This window comes from Dicentrarchus labrax, unplaced genomic scaffold, assembly GCF_905237075.1.
Source record: "Dicentrarchus labrax unplaced genomic scaffold, dlabrax2021, whole genome shotgun sequence".
In the NCBI taxonomy this organism is placed as follows: Eukaryota; Metazoa; Chordata; class Actinopteri; family Moronidae; genus Dicentrarchus; species Dicentrarchus labrax.
This window is the reverse complement of record NW_026136712.1, coordinates 16097436-16114502: the sequence shown is the minus strand read 5'-3', so window position 1 is coordinate 16114502 and position 17067 is coordinate 16097436. Positions and strand designations below refer to the sequence as shown.

The following is a 17067-nucleotide window of genomic DNA, read 5'->3' as shown; positions in this document are numbered from 1 at the left end:
AAACATAATATGGGAGGTGGTGATTCAGGAGGTAGAGCAGGTCGTCTATTAATCCCAAGGTTGGTGGTTCAGGGGCAGGCCAGCACCGTGTATGTTAAGGTGATGTCTGTTAAGGAAGAAAAGTGCTATATGAGTCCAGTAGAATCCAGTAGAATATTTAGGAACTTTATTGTTGGAGTGAGACAGTGGACACTGCATTGCCTTTGGGGACAAAATACTGGAAGAGCTTGAAGGTTCATTCTTGACCATGGAAACCGCAGTGTGACAAATAAATACTTATCACTAGGTCCAGCATACTTGTTGTCTCTGGTAATGTCATAACCACTAAACTATTTCCATGTCAACTTAGCAACTCCCCCAGCTGAGGAAGGCCATGAGATGTGGTTTAAAGCTTTGTAAACAAAAAGTAAGTGGGACCTTGTGTAGAGAGTTTTTATATCAAAATACCAGTGGTCTTTGAAATTTGTTTTCATATCACGTATCTGTCATATGAAAAATTACCAGATAGTTGATGGTTAACAGTCATCACACCCAAATCAGGAACAGAACAATAGACGGTATAATTTACCTTGGTGATGGAATTAATGTTGGAGCTCGGTGGAGCCGTATTGAAAAATAAATAAATGAAAAGAGCCCTGATTGGCTAGTGGAAAACTTTAATTGCAAAGCAGTGATAACAAAACGGAGTTTGCTATGATGGAGATCAGTGAGTACTTGGTCAAAATTAGAGGAAAAAGAGGCATATTACCAAGGTAATATATGTATTGTGGTAGTCTGCCCTACATGGTAGTGACCCCTGAATTTATGCTCCTCCTCATCAATTCTTTTAGAAGTAAAAAGAACAAGAGAGCAGGGCAGAATCCCTCTGTTTGCCCGTAGCAGAGATTTATTGTGTTGATTTATTGTGCGTTCACTTGGTAACCTCAGAGAGTCATTTTATAGCATTATTGATTCCTGTTTGTAACTAAAAATGATTTCTTCACTGTTTTCCTGTCAACATAATCTCTTCATTCCCATTTTTATCAGATCTTATGTGTCTGTTATATCTGCCCATTACTTGCTATTGTTTGCAATCTGTAAGCTAATTACTGTTCTGCCGTATCACATGGAATGAGTTATGGATTAATATTGAATGCTTCTTCATGGTGCATGCATGTGGTGTGAAAGTGGTTTAATAGAAAACGTCACAGCAGCCTCATTTTATCCATTTTCGTCCTTGATGCCTTCAGCTGCTCAATTCAATTTATGCTCTCCTAAAGCAGGGTTAGGTTTTAAATCACATCAGACTGTTTATCTTCCATGCAGGTCTGGCAGTGTTGGAATGGCTTAAGACATTGTGATTGATTTTTTAGGATGAAACCCCTTAGGTTCACTTGTTGTTTTTGTTTATTCTTTCTAGGGGGCTGTTTGCAAGTAACTATACAGAAACCCATTACCTGGAAGATGGCAGTGCGGTCACAGGCTCTCACAACTTCATGGTATGTTTTCACAACTTCTTGTTTTCTGCTTTTTATTGAGGATGACACAAAAAACTTATCTTGAATCTGTGATGTTTTCTTCTATCACCCACCCCGCAGCTCTTATGAATGTTGGCCTTTTGTAGTACTTTCTTCTTGTCAGGTTCTGCTTCATCGTGCCCCTATTAGGGTCAGTGAGGAAGTAAAGAAAAATGAATGTTGCAGGTAGACCCACTTTTATACTGTCTGAAATTGGGTAGTCTTGCGCATAAAGAAGCTGGCGTAGGTGAGTGGGCACATTTTCGTTCTCTGCCAGGAGATTCATATTTGATGAAATAAAAGGTGGACAGAGGTCAGAGAACAGACTCAGTTTTAGAGAACAGCACAAGTCCTTTATAATGGATAAACTTCAAACCATGCCAAATGGTTTGTTACACAGGTCTGCAAGAAAATATTAAATTAGGGAACATGTAAGTGCACTTCAGAAGTGACACACTGACTGTGAAATTTGGCATTTTTGGGCGCTCATAACTTGTTAAATTGGAATTGCACTTTTATCTAAAATACATCTGTTAATTCTGTCAAATGACTTGTAATTTTTTGCTTACTTTTTCACAGCTTTAACAGGGTTGAGTGTCAGCTTTTTACATAATATACAAATATATGCAGTTTATGAGTTAATTACTTCATAAATTATACTTCCTGAATTGTGTTTTTTAGAACCATTCAAGTTTGAGATGTGGTCTTATTCCACTTTCTTGTGATTTGCCATGTTGTGATGAGTATTTCTCATCTTTATTAAGCTCAGTTGGGTTTTCCCCAGAAAAATATGTTCTGCTTTAAATAAAATGGGTCTTTGAAAACATCTTCCATGGATCCATAAATATCCCTATTCAAGGATATTTATTTGAGATTTAGGAAGAGGAAGACAATTAGGAAATTACATATACTGTAAAGAATGAGTATAATGTGGCTGGACCACGTGGAACAGTTTCTATGCCTCAAAGCTTCCACCTGCTTCTCTGATTTCAGTTTTTTGATCATCTGCTGTTTGCAAAGCAATTAAACGTCTTATTTTTGTTCAGATACCCAGAAAGCATAATAATAGACGGCCTGTGAGGTCTGTGTACAAAATGCCTGGCCTACTTATGCTGAAATCCACAAAAGAGCAGATTAATATAATTCAATAATGGCCAACCCACACAGTAAAATGAACAGTATTTTTCCACTGGAGACTGCTGTGAGACCAGAGCTGGACCATCACTGGCTGGGCTCGGCCAGCTCATCAGAATTGCTCCCATTCCAAAGCATAAAGACAATGAAGGAGTTGAAGCAGGTCAGCTCAGGGCGGACTCCGTGACATCGAGAGTCCACAGCTTAGATGGCTTGCACATGGCATGAATGGGCAGTTAGATGGATGGATAAATGGCTGTAGGGCTGCTTAAAAGTTGTTTTCGTTATCCAGATAGTTGATTAATCGTGTAAATCCATAGTCTATAAAATGTTTGAGAATAATGAAATATGCCCATCACATCGATCAACAACCCAACATATTCAAAAGTGGAGGAAAGCTGCAAATTCTCACATTTGAGACGCTTTAACCAGCAACTGTGGGATATTTTTGCCTTAAGCTTGCATCAAATGACTAGTGATTTTCTGTCAAGCACTTAGTTGATTAATCGACTAATAAAATGCACTATATGAGTTGGGTGGATTAAAGATTGAGTGGATTAACCAATCACAGCCTGTACCTACCTGCTCAGTGTCTTACCAGCTTGAGAACTAACCTCTCACTTCTAACACTTCCTCTCATTCCTCTCTCATGACCACAGCCAGCTCCTCATGGGAGGGTCTTTTTTACTGGAAACAACTAGATCTTTTGAGACTGATCTGTAGTTAATTTATTTGTCCTGCCGGCAGGGAGGAGACTGATATACTGATCTGGGCAAGGGATCTAGAGGGTTCAGTTGTGTGTCAAAGGCAAGGTACTGTTTAGAGTGACTTCAGCATTAGTCAGCCCTCCCTCTGTTCCCTTTGTCTGTTTTACATTCTCTCCCTTTCTCACTAAATCTAAATCCACATACAGTGCAATACAATAAATGAGTGCCATGTGCTGTAGCAAAAGCCATCTATTGGGAATATTAATCACTAGCATAGATATTAAAGAGTTAACTTGGAATAATCAATGCATAGTTATAATAAACAATGTAATGTTCACACCCAGGGTTGTCTCCCACAATAATCTGGGTATTAGTTATTAATCTTCCTTATTCCAGATATGAAGGCGTAAGCACTTTCCGTTCTCTCTGCAGAAACCGTAGAAACAAAAAGTCTATTCATATCCCTTATATCGATGCATCACAGTCATGATCTCATCAAAGAAACATGAGGTGGTAGCATTAACTCAGTGCACTAAATCCAGCCGTACTCCTCCCCATAACACTAACATTTCATATTTCATGTAATGGGCTGTCCTTTCTTTGCACCTTTTTACCTCACTATAATGGATAGTTCCCTTTCAGTAAACCTCTAGGTAGAGATATGGAAGGTGGCCAAACAGACGAAGGCTTTCAAGGCCTTGCGTCCACTTTTTGAATGTCCTCCTAATAAGATATAGTTTTTTTTTTCAGCGTTTCAGCGGTAGGGTTATGTCCCTATTGCCAAATCCATTATTTCAACCTTGTCCTCAAAAAAAAAATCATTTATATGCCAAACATGCAAGAAACTGAGTACTGTGTGGTTTATATCTACTGGTAAAAATTTTGTCTTGCAAAATTAACTAATTGCAAAAAGCAAACAATTTCTAGACAAGGTTGTCATTTTAGATTTGGTTGCAGGTTGGTAAAATTGTTGAATGTATAAACAAATATCTTATCAAATCCTTTATCTACGCAATAGCACAAATCAAATAACAAAACGTCCAGGTAATTATTTAGCTATGTGTAAGATGTCTTTTTTGTTTTTTTCTGCCCCTGTAAACAACCTGTAAACACAAACTTGACATATTATCATAAAAGTATTTTTTGATTTAAGAATTGATATCTTTTCATTGTGACGGTCTTTGAAACACATTGACCAAAATTTAAGTGGATCCGATCAATTTTCTAGGAAGAACTGGTTAAAATACAAAACTGGACATTAAATTCAAAATGGCTGACTTCCAGTTGGGTTTACAACATGGCCCCAAGAGGCTTTTTTGTAAGGCTGCACATGCTACATGTGCCTACCAATTTTCTTAAAGTTAAAACTAGATCCCAATTTGAGAAAATGCTATTTGGTTGGGGGTACTATACCATTTATCCTTGCTGTTTTAATTAGCTCATATCAGATGTGGGGATTATTTGTTTTAGTGCAGAATTACTGTGATGAAGTACTGTGATGCAAGACTAAGCAAGGATCCCCTTTAACACCAGAAACCCATTCAGACACTAAACATGCAAAATCAGCAGCCACATGGAAGGAGACCGGACGTTGAAATTTATTGCCTATACTATATTTAGAGGCAGTCAAAGATGGGTGGAAAACTCACATTTCCTTGTTTCTCCAGAACAGTGTGGCAGAAGGGCCGTTGGTCAGACCTCACCTGAGCGAGGCCGTGTAACACTAGCAGAAGGGCTGTTTTCACTCTACGGCCAGACATTTCCTCCCCGCCCTCTCGCTGCCAGGCCTGGTTCAATAAACATGGACTTATTTCACTTTCTTTACTCCCTGCTGCAGCTTGACAGGTGGTCCATGAAAGCGGGTACCTGGGAGCGCAGCAGCAAGCAGCAGGATTGTGCTGGGAAATGTGAAACTCTGCACAGATTTCAGCCATCATTACCCTGTGGTGATGTGGAAATGGCTCCTGCTAACCCTGTGAAAGACTGTTCCCCCAGAGTTAATTTGCTCATATTTCACAGTTATCAGCTGGGACTGGTGTTGCTGAACTGTGCTTAAACCTAAAGACATGTTTTGTTTCAGACTTGTCCCATTCTCCCTGTGTGGAAACTTTAAGTCTTTTTGTATGTGCTCCCTCAGGCAAACTGCTACTACCATGGTGAGGTGGAGGGTCGTGTCAACTCGGACGTCAGCCTCAGTACCTGTGCTGGTGTTAAGTAAGTGTGTCAGACATTCATTTTTTTCATTTTGTCATGATGATACCACTGGTCTAATGCCATTGTTATAAACTACAGAAGTATCCAGAAATGCGTAAATGCAGTTAACGCAATACCAGAGGTGTTTGCAAGTCTTAAGGGACAAGTCTCATGCCATTCAAGACAAGCCTAGTCACAAACCCATCGATAGCTATTATCATCAATTAAATTAACCTGCATTCTTTGGACTTTGGGAGGAAACTGGAGTTCCCAGAGGGAACCCACGCAGGCTTGTGTGAGAATATGCGAACTCTACACAGAAAGCCCTCAGGTTTGAATCCAGAACCTTGCCTAGCTGAGACACTGCTTCAAGTAGTAGGCGTAGGCATAGTCAAGTCCAAGTCAACTGTCATTGTCTCATTGTTTTTGTTGAAAGTAAGTCTCATAGGGAACAAAATACGAGCAGTCAGAAGATCCCACATTTGAAAGGATAGCCTACTTGCCATAGTTGCGTTTTTTCATGTCTACGGAGTGATTACCAATATCTCTGGTGCTCATTTTCGGCTTTACTTTCAAATTAAGCGGTTTAGATTATGTGACTTGTTTACAACCCCTCAATTATTTTGGTGAGCACAATATTATCAAAAACTACAAAAAACTGACTCTGGTTTTAATAAACAGGAACTATGTCTGATTTGAGACCAAGTCATAAGTCTCAACTACGACTGAAGAATGGCACGCCAACAAAATTCAGTAAATAATGAATTTTGCAGCATTAGCTGAGATGTATATACTGTTGAAAAGCAATAAAGTTGACATATTGTAAGGCTGAGGAGTTTCAGTGTTCAAATACTCTTTTTGCAGATTTAAAACAGGAGTAATGATTGCAGTAATATCATTGGAAACCATCAGGAATGTTTTCACAAACCAGCCAAACATCTACACCCTGTGCCGAGTGATTCGCCTGATTGTGAAGCCCTTGTTGTTGACCTTGGTCCTAATATTTATTTATTTATTTATTCAGTTTTTCTGCACAACGACAGATAGACAGAACTTTTTTGACAGAAAGCTACACATTGCTTGGTTCTCCGAGACAAATTGATCTTGTCTTAGTTTGGCAGTGCTTAGGCTTTTGGGGAAGTTTAAGTATGATTTCATGTGGTTGTGTAATATTGTGCAAGGTTTGTGAGAATCTCACAGTTTATCCAGACTCACTGCATGAGACTGTCACTTTAAATCACAGAGACCAGTGTTAAAACATGAGAAAAGAGAAAGAAAGAAAGAGGCACAAAGGCCACATCCATGGAAAAACTAAAGAGATTCTTCTATTCTTTAAGCAGAATGTCATTCAAGTTATAGCCACTATTATTACACTTGTTTACTGCATAGCTGATATGTTTAGGTGCAATTCCAATATTTAGATTCAGGAAAAATAAATAGAATATGACAAGGCATCTGTCTAACCTCTGAGAGATCTTTCTTTGCACTTCTTCCTTTCTGCAGGGGTTTCATATCACTTGAAGGCAAATCCTATGTACTAGAACCATCTGCCGATCACTCTGATGGGACTCACTGGATCTACACAGCTGAACACCTCAGTTTCCCTCCTGGCACCTGTGGCCATGATGTTAACATATCCTATCCCATTGAATATGCAGACAGCAGTCCGTTCAGGACTTTCAGCACAAGGGTAAGGATAATTAAACTTTCGGCATTTTATCTCCAGCTACAATTAAACTGTCTATACTGATGGTGTGATTTGAAAGAAAGCGTCTACAAGAGTTCTTACTTCTTTCCTGTCTTTCTTTTTTAAAGTATTTTATGCTTTTATTACTAGGTTGAGAGCAGAGCAGGGCTATTCAATTACAGTTTTAGTTGGGCCAGATTTTAAAACCTTTTAATTGCTTCCTGGCCGGGTGTGGCCCATGGGTTTATGGAATCAGCCTCTACTGTATGTAGTCCAGCCACTTTTGACCTCACTAGGGGCTCAACAGGTCAAATTGATTAAACCTGGTTCAATAAAGACAATCAATAAACCCTATATCTCTATAAATCTTTAACTATACCTATTGATAGGGCTGATGTTGATGATGGATGTTAGCATTGCCATTGTGAGCATGTTAGCATGCTGAATTTAGCATTTAACTCTAAGCACCACTGTGCCTAAGTACAGCTTCATAGAGCTGCTTACATAGTGGTAGACTCTTGGTCTTGTATACATTTTGATATTGTGATGAGGATGGAGTGTTTTTGTTTTCTGTTTTCGATTTTGTGGTAATTTCTTTTTGTGATGTAATTATGTTTATTTGCTGCAGATTGTCTATATAATGAACCAGGTATAATCGATTGTTTTTTATTATTTCAACCCTGAGGACTCTGTGTGTTTAACCATTAAAACACCAGACTTAATGGAGGCTTTTAACGTGCCTTCTCTTCAACCTTGGAGTGCTGAAGAATGTTTTTTTTCCATTGACCAGCAATTTTAGGCTCAAGAACACCTTAAGCTTCCCTAGATGTCCTGCATTTGAAACTAATTGAGCCCTTTGCCTCTGCCTTTCTTTGTTTTTGCCACTCAAATGCTTAAGTTGGTCTTTTAATCGCACTATGCTCTAAAAAGAAAATTTTGTGAAAAGTGTAAAATGTCTTCTTATTGTAGCCTGTATTTGGATTCTGACTGCACAGAATTTAAAAAGAATACTCATCTTAACCCCCTTGAAAAATATAATTTGCATGTAGATATTCGTAAGTGGCCAGCTATGTATTTTAGAAGCTACTGCTTGTTGAATTATTCACTCATTTCTTCCATCTGATCTAACGGTGTCCATTAGTGATCTGGAGTGTATGGAGAGCGGGGGTTGATAAACGCCGGTGGAAAGTACATTGGCTGTTAAGTGGCAACATTTGCTCTGAGAGCGAGATCAGACTGCAGGCTTGTACATCATGCCTTCAGCAGGACCCGTCCATCCAGAATTAAACAGATTGCTTCTGAGAAACCACCACCATAACCCACACCCTACACTCCTACACAGCCCCTTACTGCCCCACAGACCGGAGGGATAAATCATAAGGGCCATGGTCCCAGGGAGTCTCAGAGGGAATAGGGCTTTAAAGATGATGAGCGCTGATAAGTGGAAAACACAGACTCCATTGATCTCTATCTGACTTGTGAAGGATGGCAGGGGTGGATGAGCATGGCTGAATTATCAGGTCAATACAAAGAGACACAGAGATAGGTGGTGTAAAAGATGAAACAGATGTTGAAGGCCTTAAAAGGAGGGTAAGCACACACATATCATAATTGTGATACAGCATGTGAGGGACTTTCCATGTTCTTAAAACTATTTTTTTTATTTTTGCAGTTGTTTAATCAATTCAAGGGTATATTGATTGAGTGGTTTTTTGGGAAGCAGGCCAAACACATGGCTGTGCTGGCTTAAACACCCAGTCCTTTCCCAATGTTAGTTTTTATTTATTTATGCAGTAATAGGGGTTTTCTGATGTTTTACTGTACTGTTTGATTCCTGTCAATGATTATAGTGCTGGCTTCAATGATAAGCATTGTCTTGACCACAAGTGACGAAATGAGTGAAGAGCACAATGCAGAAGTTCCAGACTGTCAGAAACAGAGGGGGGAGTAAGATAACAAAAGATTGTTTATAGCAGTGTGAAAAATATGGTAATTGGTAATGGTAAATTCTCCTTAATTTCCCATGCACTTCATTTTCTTTTTATTATATCACAATGTCCATTTCAATTTGTTTAAAATGCTACATCCCGATCCCACCTAACACAGCAAGAGATGTCAGAGTTGGAAGGGAAAACAGCTCTACTAAATGACGACAGATGCAGTTTATAAGGGAGGTGGTTAAACATGGTAATCCCACTGGTGATTAAAATAGTGAAAACAGATAAGATTGTGTTTTCAAAAGTTCTCACACAACCAGAGGAGCGAGAGGTCTTGTTAGTGGAAAAGAAAAAGATACACCAAAAGGTGGGAATATAAAGTCTGATTTGTTGTACTTGGTGGCATGCAAGCGAGCTCACCTCAGCATGTTACAGAGGGGCAGCGAGGTGTGCTGCTGCCACTTTGATAAGCTACGATGTGCCCTGCTTGAGGGTCTTAAGATAAAGAGGCGTGTTGGAAGAGTGCCCCTGGATGATGAGAGTTAGATGTGGCCGAGAAGGGTAGAGAGATATGATGGCTGGACGGGAGCTGAGGAACAGCATGTGTTCCCTCAAATCTATATTATCACAAGATGGACATTTGGCTGTCCAAGATGTCAAACCTGAACACAACATGTAACGGTATTTAATTGAGAGTGTCCTGTCTTCCATGGTTGAAACAGAATACTGGGGCAGAACATAACATGTGGATGGAGAATTTCTGAAGTGGACTATAATAGATATGGACTGAAAAAACAGTTGGATTAGTTTTTTGATCTTTGGAAACAGTGTGGATGGTGAGGAGAATCTAATCACAAAGCCCCATTATTCAGTTTTCACCTTCATCCACACCTGAGCCGGCTCCATTTGCTTAATGAAGACTGCGAGATGTGGTTGAAAGCTCTGACTTTGTTCTCAAATTCTCTTCACCATATAAATTGTATAAGAACACTGGCCTCTTTCTTTTAACGTAATTCTCTGTTATTGAAGCTGCAGTGGTGTGTAAAACAGGAACTGAGGGAATAAGAGAGAGAATATTTTGTTCTTGTTTGCCATTTATGTGAGGTTGAAGCTTTCAATTTGAATATATTAATAAAAGGTTTCCTTTATTCACATCTATTGAATTGGAGAAACCAGTATTTTCCATTTTCCAGTATTAGTTTTACTTTTATAGAAACAATGAAAAGAAAAGTGGTGTGTTGTAAATTCACTCTTATAGCTCTAACTCATTGGATTCTGTTCCAGAACAGGGATGCTCTTCACTGAATTGACTGAACATACTGTTCATGTGTGTCTCCTCTTCAGTGGCCTCCTAGAGACTTGGTTATCGCCATAGGGTACATTTGGAGCACACATGCCCATCCTGGCTTATCTATGGAGGAGGCAGATAAGAGCAGAGAGAATCCAGGCTGCCAGGCCAGCAAGGATAAAGAGGCTCAGGTTGAAAACGGGCCATAGTATGAAGGCAGAACACTTAGCCAGCAGGACAGTATAGGATCTCTGTGTGTGTGTGTGTGTGTGTGTGTGTGTGTGTGTGTGTGTGTGTGTGTGTGTGTGTGTGTCTCGTGTGTGTCTCGTGTGTGTGTCGTGTGTGTGCAGGTGAGACAGACCCTAGCTCGTCTGCCCACACACAGCACGAGAGCAGCATCTGCTCCATACCTAGGGGCCATATCTGTCACTGTAAATCACTGTTCACTCCATACTCTCTCTTTTTTATATATTATTTTAAAAGAATTTTGTAATTATTTATCCTCTTTTTGGTTATTTAATTTTTTGACATTCTAGTGGCATAGCTCACATCTGTGTAGATCTGTTGGTCAGTGAGTCTGTCAGCTAGTCCATCTCTTCGGTCTACACTTGGTCTCAACAGCTACTAGATGGATTGCCAGTAAAATTTGTCATTGTGAATATGTTAGTAATATGTTACTTTAATAATCCCCCCCTCCACCATAAATTATTGAACCTGATTCTCCCTACCTGTTCAAAAGAGGTTGGAATGTGGCAATCGTTATCCCCACCAAAATGAGAATGTGAAAACTCTTTTTGAATTTAGATTATTTGAATTAAGTTTGCTTCGATTTTCTTCAACATATGGTCACTAGCCCATAATTAAGTTAGTTACTGTGAATACTTATCATCATACTTCATCATCATCATCATATCACATGCTCTTTGATGAAAAGCGGGGGGTGCATTGGGTTTATGCTGTGTACAGGCAGCATTGTCCAAGAAACTATGATTTATTAGTTAATAAGATGGTTCCTGTGGAGTGTTATTGGAGGTCTGCGTGACCTTAGCGGCTCTTATTTGGGTCAGACAAAGCTGATTGCTTTGTGGTAATTCTAGTTTCTTCTGCCTTTTGTGTAGAATGTAGCTCAGGTGAAAAGCCATATTGAGTAGCCACCTGCTAAATTTAGGCTGCCCTTTCCATAAAGCTGCGGTTAAGTGTGTCCTCCTAATGTTGTTCTTTCTCTGTCTCTCCCCTCCTCCTCCTCCTCCTCCTACTCCTCGTCTCTTTTCATCTCTTGGTTTATCACTTTATCATTTCCACCCTCTATTCCCTCTCCCATTTACTGCTCTTTCTTACCTTACTCCCCCCCGCCCACCTCTCCCCCATATCTTTTCTTCCTTACACCCACGTATTCCCTGTCCACTCCCTTTCACTTGCAGCATAAACGCCATGCCCAGACTACAACCAAGTATGTGGAGCTGATCATTGTGGCTGACAATAGAGAGGTAAGCACAGGTCAAGTCGAATCGACCTCTTCACCCTCTGCTGCTGAATCCCACAGGAAAGGAGCTCAGAGGTCACATACTTACTTGCCCCTCCATCCCCTTGAGACATAAATAAGATGGCTCCACCACTGCCTTGTTGTCGCCGCTGATGTGTCCACTTACTCATCTGTTTCACTTTACAAGCTCCAGCTACATCTCTCTGCATTCATCACTTCACCACTTGACTCACAAATGAGACTATTCCATTATGTGCGCTCTGCATTATCTCAAATCTCAGACGTAAGATCTTAAAGAGGGCAACCAGAAGAAATTGTCCCTTGCTAACATGAGACATAAAGGTCAATGTCAAATGCTTTTGAGCATAAAACAGAATAAAAGCTGGATATAAGACAAGGTGGTTGAGATTATCTCTTTAGCCTAGGCTCTACTGAGGAGCTCTTTGATGATAGCAACTGCAGCAGAAGCTCCAGTGGAATTAACATGACAGTGACTGTAGCACAGCTCTGGGAAAACCCTGTGAAAACATTCCTAGAGCTGACACAGTGTTAATATGTCCCAAAATGTCTTTGATGATAATAAACATTCAAGAGGGTGGATCACCTCTTTTCTCCTTGCTTTACTCTGTCTGATGGTGTTGTTTAGTTTCAGAAGCAAGGCAAGGACATGGAGAAGGTCAAGCAGCGGCTGGCTGAGATCGCCAATTACGTGGACAAGGTAACAATCAAATGAACACAGGGATTGTAGTGTAGGAATGTGATTTATTAGAGGTCACATCAAGCCTTTTGAGAATTAATCGACCTGTGAGCAGAGGCTGATTGGATTATGAACGGATGATCAATTCCATAACTCGACTGAGAAATGTTGCAAAGAGGTAGTCGTAATAATTTGTGCCGTGGGTGACGTTTTAATAAAACAGAAGTGAGATATGATACATTCATATGGTAAATATTCATATGATTAATGTTTAAGGATTTGTTCAGAGACCACTGTACATCATTTGTATTTTAATAGGTAATGTACAGTGAAGAGAGTAATAGAAATGTTAGGAGAGACAGTTCAAAAGCTCTTAACCTGAAACCACATCTCTCTCCATGCCTCCCCCTCCTCCCCTCTGCCCAGTTCTACAGGGCTCTGAATATCCGTGTGGCCCTGGTGGGCTTGGAGGTGTGGAGTGATGTGGACAAATGTCCCATCACCCAGGACCCCTTCACCACCTTGCATGAGTTCCTAGACTGGAGGAAGGTCAAGCTGCTGCCTCAGAAGCCTCATGATAACGCCCAGCTAATCAGGTAGATTTTAAATATTAACTGTGTTCCAAAAAACATATCACTATTTGAAAGATATTTTTTTCCAAAATTATTAAGAGCACAAAATTAAGGAAAAAACGCGTGGTAGTTTTGTAGTGGTCTTTTGTTTATTCCAAGCAAAATCATATATGATGTATTGTAGTGTGACTGCTATTTCCTCTTCTTTTGAGCTATCCTCAAAGGAACCCTGCTGTGTGGACTTTTCATAACCAACATACGTGATTCTGTGACACCAAAACAAATTTACCTGCTTCATAAACCATTTGCAAAGCCTTTTTTGAATCAGTCCATTAGCATTCTGTGAAAGCTGTGCCCCAAAGTTGGTTAAGTTGTAGATACCAGTTTACCTGAATTTAAAAATATATGAAAATATGAAAATTGTATTTACGTTTACAGAAGACTAAACATGTTCTTATACAGACTTTAATGGCACAGAGGTTAACATTGAGATGTTCTTGAATCTTTCATTTGGTAAATAAATGATAAAATATGACAGAATAATGCAGCTGAATGCTACATCCTGATAATATAATTCTAAGAAAATACAGAATACTCAATATTTTGTCTTAAAATGACAAAATGTGCACATTTCACTACCCAGTACAGAGGTATATAAATTCTGAATGTCAACGGAAAAACTAAGAAAAATGTTTTAGCCTCACAGAATGACCAAAGAAAGAAACTGTTATGAGAAAAATAATTAATTTACATTACAGCAGTCATCAAAACATTGCGCTATAGGCCAGTAGTGGTCAGAAACTCTCTTGGGTACCTTTACCTTCACAATTCAAGCATTAAGACATACTTTGTGTTGATGATGTGATGTGACCCGTGTTTTCTCCCCCTTAGTGGGGTCTATTTTCAGGGCACCACCATTGGTATGGCACCCATCATGAGTATGTGCACAGCAGAGCAGTCAGGAGGAATTGTCATGGTATGTAAAATGGTGCTAGAGAATGTACACCGAATACCTTGAATCCATCCTAAAGCAAAAGAGTACAAAAGAAATATTTGTTTTTTGGCTTCTAGAAAGAAGACCAGACTTATTTTATCCTTTTCTTCTTTCTCTTCCTGCCCTCCACCCTTTGCCTTGTTCCGCACCTCCCTCCTGTCTGACATAATACTCTCATATTTCTCCCCGGAGTGTCTTGTGCAAGGGTTGAGCTAAGGATTCCAGGGTTGATATTAACTTGTATTAACTTCAGGGCGCACACATCATCAAGACTTTTTCCAGGAAAGCCAAGGGTATACATAGTTAAGTACTAGTACTTCTGCACTTAGTGCTGATACACGAGTGGAAACCTTCACTTCCTAATGAGGTGCAACAAATGAATGAATTTAAGGGTACCGCATATCACAGCCTGAATGAAAAAATAGGGACATTGTAAATGATCACACATTATAGAACTGCAACCCTATAATGTGTGCACTAGTCATGTTGTATTAGCGCAAGTCATGCTATTATTTTACACTCTATGTCTCTGAGTTTGTCTTGTGGCCTGGCTGGCTAGTGGTAAAGGTTTACAGCTAGTCCCCAGATGGTTCTTCACTCTTGTCTTTCCAGATGGTAAAGTGGGGACTTGGTCATTATGATAGAGCTCTACAAACACACATACATCAGGTCAGAGACACAAAGAATTAGTTTCCAACCGCAGACATCTTCTACTGGGCAAATCACAACCTCTTGTCTCAGTTGTCTCCCTTCGTTTACAGAGTACCTTTGAACTCATTAGCCAACTTCCCCTATGGGTCTCATTGTTATCTTTCTAGGCAGTTAAATGTTAAACATTTATTTTCAAACCATCTGGAATCTCCATTTTCCAGCCCTGAATGTTACATTAATTTCATTGGTGTGGTGAAACAGAACACAGACAGTGGCATTCAGTGCCCTCCTGAGCACCTCAGCCCCATCAGTCGGTTAAAGTGTCTGGGTTTTTCCAGGAAAAAGAATCACAGTTTTTTTTCCCATGAATCCAGGCTACACACTTGGAGTGCTGACAGCTGATGACCGTTACTTTCAAAATCCCCCAGCAGAGCAGTTCATCAGTCTAAGCTCGACTTGCACAGCACTGCTGAATAATGCACAGTGACGGAAGACTCTAGAGGCAAGGTGTTCTGACGCATAGCTCTGCATCCATGAAGAGCCGATAGCTGCTGCGTCTGTATTATTTATCCGGTCTTTTCACATGTTCATGTTTTACACACCTCGCAGGAAATCTCGGCACCTCAGCCAGTAGCGTCTTTCACTCTGTGTCACTAGCATCATCTTCGCAGTGCATGCACTAATACTGTCTGTTTTGAACCTATTTGCTAGTGTTGTTCAGAGGAGGTTCATGTCTTTATTTGTGTGGATGAAGCGGCACATCTGGCTCTGACAAAGTTTTGCAGAGCAGGCTGAAGGTGACAGCCGGCAGTCTGGTGTTTCATTTCTCACTTCAGTGCCACAACGTCGAGCAGAGGAAACGCTCTGATAAGCACAGATCCAACAGCATTGTTCGTTTAATCTTGGCAATATGCAATTACACTCACTTGTTTTGAGTAATGTTTCTCCAGTGGGTCCTGTGGGGAACAACAATTTGGCTAGCATTAAATTTTTTATTATTTGTTATTTTCCTCAGAGTATGTAATCAGAAATGTCTGTTTTTAATTAGCTATTGTTTGCTGCAACACAACTGTAAACTGAACCCATTTTATTATGGGACGTTGCTTGTAGCATCATGTCTAGCCTAGAAATGAACTCAATAAATCAGACTCATAAAGTAAAGAGGTTTTAAATGAAATGCCAAGTTAAGTTTCTGCGTGATTGATGGTTGATTGTTTTGTAGGACCATTCTGACAACCCGCTGGGCGCTGCAGTCACTCTGGCACACGAGCTCGGACACAACTTTGGAATGAACCATGACACTCCAGAAAGGGGGTGTGGCTGCAGGGTGACAGTGGATCGTGGAGGCTGCATTATGACTCCCTCCACCGGGTGAGTCACAGTGTCTATCTGGACAAGTAAGAGTCGAAAGAAGATAATTAACTCCTTAGTCCTTATTGAAATTAAATCATCATCATCATTAAATTTGCATTCATTTAGTCACTTATTAAATAAAGCAAGTGTAGCTCAAAAAAGCACAGATTGTGATCATATGTAAACATTATTTCACATGCTCTCCATTTGTAATTTATTGTCTGTCAAGCGGTAAGCAAATAATGCTGTTGAACTGTTGGGCCGTTGGGTTTATGGCAGATTCAACAGCTGTGCTAATGCCCTGAGGCAATATGACTCATTCTGAATGGGAAGCCAATGGTTCAGTGGCAGTGCATGGCCAAAACAGTACAGTTATCCTGACACAATGTAGCTGATCTCCAATAGACTAAAGAAAACACTTTGGAAAAAGTGTCTATTGCACAAAATATGCTTCTGTAGCTAGGGTTTGCGAGTTAGGTTTGCACACTGTGTTCAATCTAATGTATCAAGACAGAGGTGCTCACTATGGATTGTAATGTCTCTTGTAGTAGACCGAGCAGAGGGATATGGATGATCTGGGTGGAAACATCGGGTATCAGTTCCAGCCCAAAGTCTAGTGGTCTGTGGGAGCCTCAGATTGGCGTTTATGCTGGAAATATCCCATTGTATTTGGTTTGGACCAGACCCATTCAAAACAGGGTAACACTATTTTTGATTATAGACTCATAAAACAACACAGCAGTAAGATGTAGATTTATATTTAACCCTGATTGGGGGTATCCCTGGTCACGGACATTGTCCTAAAATTGGCAACAAGATGAACACATAAAAAAAGAGCATGCTTGTTTTTATATTTCTCCTGCTCTGTCTCTCCC

General features: G+C 40.0%; 1 protein-coding gene across 2 annotated transcripts in view; it reads left to right on the top strand.

Moving 5' to 3' along the window:
- LOC127373573 (disintegrin and metalloproteinase domain-containing protein 12) overlaps positions 1 to 17067 on the top strand; it is a 70156-nt gene that overhangs the window by 33768 nt on the left and 19321 nt on the right. For both annotated transcript variants that reach the window (XM_051418179.1, XM_051418178.1), the window contains exons 4-11: positions 1400 to 1478; positions 5475 to 5551; positions 7034 to 7220; positions 11864 to 11929; positions 12572 to 12643; positions 13049 to 13218; positions 14086 to 14170; positions 16062 to 16210. In XM_051418179.1, the coding sequence (XP_051274139.1) occupies positions 1400 to 1478; positions 5475 to 5551; positions 7034 to 7220; positions 11864 to 11929; positions 12572 to 12643; positions 13049 to 13218; positions 14086 to 14170; positions 16062 to 16210 (885 nt within the window). The remainder of the gene's footprint in view (positions 1 to 1399; positions 1479 to 5474; positions 5552 to 7033; positions 7221 to 11863; positions 11930 to 12571; positions 12644 to 13048; positions 13219 to 14085; positions 14171 to 16061; positions 16211 to 17067) is intronic.